General features: G+C 50.0%; 1 protein-coding gene across 1 annotated transcript; it reads right to left on the bottom strand.

Moving 5' to 3' along the window:
- Nucleotides 1-248: 248 nt before the first annotated feature.
- On the bottom strand, nt 249-3,440 carry SLAMF9 (SLAM family member 9). The gene is given in 5 exon segments (XM_027538285.1): nt 249-619; nt 1,004-1,279; nt 2,265-2,574; nt 2,576-2,604; nt 3,307-3,440. Coding segments are annotated over 5 exon segments (873 nt in total). The 5' UTR covers nt 3,359-3,440; the 3' UTR covers nt 249-413.
- Nucleotides 3,441-4,755: the final 1,315 nt, after the last annotated feature.

Genomic DNA, 4,755 nt, shown 5'->3' with positions numbered 1-4,755 from the left:
ATTAAAAGGAATCTCTCACTCTTCTTATTGAAGTGTAAATGTTATGTGTGTTGGTGGGGAATGGGTTAGGCGTGAATAATAACGTACCAACACCGCATTGTGAGGAGGTCTTTTAGACTCACTTTCTTCTCCAAAGGCAGTTGTGGAAAGCAGGCGGCATGGAGGGGGTCACCTAGAAGGGAAGGAAAGGCAAGAAAGCAGGTTTTGCCAGAGTTACCCAGTGAAAGACTACACAGCTCCTCCAGAGTGGAGTCACCCGGTTTGACTTTATTGCCAGACAATCATCCCTCTGGGAGCATGGCCCTTGAGATGCCCGCCCTTTGATCCCCTGGGAATAGATGAGCCTGGGGAGGAGGAAGTTTCCGCTGGGGCTGAGAAGAAGCAATGCTCAGGACAGGGGCCCCCAGGGGCCATCAGCTCAGGCTGGGGCCAGGCCGCCCCTTCCTTCTCAGTTTCATTCTGTCTCTCTTGAGTTTCTTCATTCTCAGCACTTTGCCTCTTGTCTGGACTCGGATGAACCAGAAGCCCATGGCCAGAGTTCCAAAAAGCAAGAGGATGAGCAGTCCCTTGGCCAGAAGACAGAAGGAAGTGGAGGCCTTCTCCAAAGGGTAGCCAGGATCTGGGGCAGAGAAGGCAAGGAGAGAGGGGCTTACCAGAGGGAAGGTCTGGATTTAGGGGAAGACACCCACCCCAAATTCCACCGAGGAGGTCTCAGGTTCACTGTCAGCTGATTCCTTGGCAAGTATCTCAGGGATGTATATTCTTTTCACAGAATCTCGGAGGTTGTGATCTGGGGAGTAATCTCAACCTAGAAGGGACTAGAAGGGACCTTCCCAGCTTCCAAGCTGTGAGCACAAGGAAAAGGGAAGCCCCTCCCCAATCCAGGGGTCAAGTCTGTACGGGAGGGGTTAGGTTCTAGACTCCACGTTCTCTCCTGAGGAGAAGGGTGTGGTCACCCTGAGACCCTGCAGTGACTCGGGGACTGTCTCTGGGACCCTGGTACCTGCACAGAAGGACCCAGCTTGGATGGGACGGGAAGTGATGTTGCTGACAGGGTTGCTGGCCCTGCAGGTGTAAGAGACAGCCTTGTCCCCAGGCCTCCAGAATGCTCTGAGGATGGCGCCTTCATGGGCTGCGTCAGCGCCATCTTCCCAGGATATCCAGGTGTAGGTCACGTCCAGGCCCGCATTCTCTACAGAGCATATCAGGGATATATTACAGGCACCTTCTTCCCCAGGGATCTCAAACTTCACTGTCATGTGAGGCTGTGACAGGTGTTCTAGATGAAGGAGAAACACAAAGGCCCTCTAAGTAATCAGGGACTGGCTCCGTTTTCCTAAATTCTTCGACACTGGGGTACTGATGCTGCCCACTGAGACCTGCTTCACCTAAACGAGGAAGGAGCCAAACTAACAGCACCCAGCCACCATCCAACCTGTGGTTCCCAGGGCAGCTGCCAAGATGACGGAGCTGCTGTTGGCATCTTCTACCTCTGCTTTACGCCTTGCCTTCTCTCTCTTACCTTTGCACCCCACCTTCCTTCAAACTCTCCTGCCTCTTTGATCCTAGAAAATATTATCACCCTCCTGAGGGCACTTTTAATTAGTGTATGCACGATTCAAGGTAGAATATCAGTCAATGTCACAAGCATTAAGAGGGAATTTGGGTTCAGGTAGACAGGAGACCCTGATTAGTAGCCCTCAAATTAAAGAGGAGGATAAAAGGCTTAGGAATGGAGGTGGCAGGACTTCCCTGGTGGTCCAGTGGTTAAGAATCCACCTTCCAGTGCCGGGGACTTGAGTTTGATCCCTGATTGGGGAAGTAAGATCCCACATGACACGTGGCAACTAAGCCAGGGCACCACAGCTCCTGAGCCTGTGTTTTAGAGCCCCTGTTCTGCAACAGGAGAAGCCCCTGCTCACCGCCGTGAAGACCCAGTACAGCCAATAAAAAAATATATATATATATGGAGGTGGCATTCATGCCCAGGACGCAAAATCTCATAGGAACAGAAAGGCTTCCTAAGAGGTCTGTAGGGAAAGCCCCTGACTCCTTTCACAACAATCCACAGACACTGCTCAGAGCCCAGGGCCTTGCTACTCCAGGTCACTTTACCTGCAGGTGAGGTCAGACACACTGGAGACAGAATGCTTTCCAGTCCCAGGCCCTCAAGCCGAAACCCCGAGTCCTAAGACCCTTGGGCCTTTGTGTAGGAATCTCAGGAGAGTCAGAAAAGGCAGCGCTATGGTTCCCAATAAACTCACGATAGACGCGCAGATTGTACTGCTGCATGGTGGAGACCTGGGACGTTCTCAGGTTGACTTGAGCTTGGTAAGATCCTGAGTCCTCCCAGCTCAGATTTTGGATGTGGAGGGAGTAGGTGGGCTCCAGGAAGCTTACTCGGCCGTCATAGCGAGGGTCGGTCACCATGATGGTAGCCGGATGTCCCTCTTTCTCTGGCACCACAGTGGCAAGCCTTTTGTGGGAGGACCAGATGATGTTCTCAACCTCCTCATCAAATGGCATTTCCAGGGGCAGGCTGATGGACTCGTGAAGGATCCCAACCACTTCCTCAGGATCCGCACCATCTCCAGAGTACCCTTCAGCTGCAGATAAAGAAAGAAAAGATTAGGACCTCCTTGGTGGTCCAGCGGTTAAGGATCTGCCTTGCAATGCGGGGGATGCAGGTTCAATCCCTGGTCAGGGAACTGAGATCCCACATGCTGGGGAACAACTAAGCCTGAGCACCACAACTACGGAGCCCATACGCCACAACGAGAGATAATTCGTGCACGTCGACAAAAGATCTGCATGACTCGCAATGAAGATCCCATGTGCTGCAACTAAGACCCCATACAGCCAAGTAAGTAAATAAATAAATAAAACTTCAGAAAGATGGAAACAACGCAAGTGGTGTCTCTGGGCTGCTGAGACTGGCGGTGGGGCGTGGTCTCAGTCTCAGTTGAGTAGTTTCTGTGACTCACAATCAATCTCATCCTCCAACTGCCTCTTCTGGCTCTAGCTCTTTGCTGCACCTGACTCGAGCACCTACCAGGGTTGGGTTTCCATCTGTACCTCACCCTCCAAGTTCTCTCTTCTCCATTTGCTGTCCTTGGGGTTGCTCCCCTTCTGTATCCACAGGTATCCTTATCTCTTTTTACTGCACTAAAGTCACACCCTAGTCCTCTGTACTCCAGAGGAGCTGAAGGACTCAGTCCCAGAGGCAGCGACTTGCTAGCCCAAGGCCCAGCAGAACAGGAGCACAGAGAGGAAATGAGACACTCCTGTTCTGAAGCTGGCAGTCTGTCTCACCTTCCTGGGACAGCACGAGGAGGAGCAGCCACAGAAGTGCTCGCATGCCAGTAGCCTGTGTCCTGGGAGTGTGGCCTGGTCAGCCCTGGAGGCTCTAAGGAAGGCAGGCTGACAAGATGCTGCTGGAGGCAGACTCACAGTCCTGGGGAGAGGGAAGTGGTTCCCCCAGCTAGCTGTCCTCTAACTTCCCCATCTCACCAAGCCCCTCCCTGTCCATCTTGGGAAGACATCTCTCCAGCCTGATTGGCAAGGTGGTTTACCCACTGCCTCATGTTTCCTGTCCATAGTACTCAACTGAAATCTCACTTCCTAAATGAACCCTTCCTAGATCCCTGCCCCCTGTATTCCCAGGCTTCCCAGACTACCACCTCCCCCAAGCTCTTCAAACACTTTCTATCCACCCTGTGATTTGGCTCTCAGGATACTCTGCCTCAGATCTCCCTTGGCAGTTCCTATGTTGCTGTGATCATTTGATCTTATAAACATCTTTATCTCCCCAGGCAGACTCCATATTTTGGGACATCTCTCTATGTCCTACTGATGCTGGTTCCCATGCTAGACACATTTAGCACCCAACTGATATTTTTGGCATGTATGAATGAAGGAAGTTTTTCTATTTCAAGTTAGCTAGGTTCCCATTTGAGAGACTATTCATAGGAAGAGAAATTTTGACTTCTTCCCCCAACCCCAAGTTCCATGGGGTTGTAAAGGGTCAAACACGACTGAGTGACTAACACTCAGTTTAGACCGGAAAGCCTATCTATGTTGTCAATATTATCAAAAAATATTAAATCATTCTGTGAGGATATGAAATGAACTAAGCTCTAGGAAATCTGACAATCAGAGCTGTCCAGGACACAATGGGTAGCCTTTGAGAGTACTTTCTGTCCTTCGTATTCAAACTAAGATTGGACAATCTTGGATTGTTGAATATTCTACAGCATGTCTGGCATCCATGGGTGCTCAGATGGGATAATCTTTAAGTTTCTTCTAGTACTCAATTCTATGAGTCTTGCTGTAATCAGGAGCAAGAGTGATGTCCTTAAGATGAAGGGCACAATTAGAGGCAGATATGTGCCAATATCCCATACCTTAGATGATCAGATTTGACACTCAGTTAGGTATTTATTGAGTAGCTTCCTTGGCCCAGGCACTGTCGTAAGTGCTGGGTGATTAGCAGTGACCAAGAATTTTAGATCATGGCTTTATGGATAGCAGAGGCCAACAACTGACCACAGCCAAGTAACCGCAAGTTTGATGAGTCTTACCAAAGGGAAACTGGGGGGACCTGTGACAGAGGGATTTACCAAAGCTGAAGTCAGGAGGGTTGGGGAAAAGCTTTCGAGGAGAAATGATATTTAAGCTAAGACCTCAAGGATGAGTAAGATATGCTAAGGGAAGACAAGAATGAAGTAGACAGTTCTTAAAGTTCAATTTATATAA

The sequence above is a fragment of the Bos indicus x Bos taurus genome, chromosome 3 (assembly GCF_003369695.1).
Source record: "Bos indicus x Bos taurus breed Angus x Brahman F1 hybrid chromosome 3, Bos_hybrid_MaternalHap_v2.0, whole genome shotgun sequence".
NCBI classification, from domain to species: Eukaryota; Metazoa; Chordata; class Mammalia; order Artiodactyla; family Bovidae; genus Bos; species Bos indicus x Bos taurus.
Note: the sequence above shows the minus strand (reverse complement) of the source record. Positions and strands in the feature narration are given on the sequence as shown.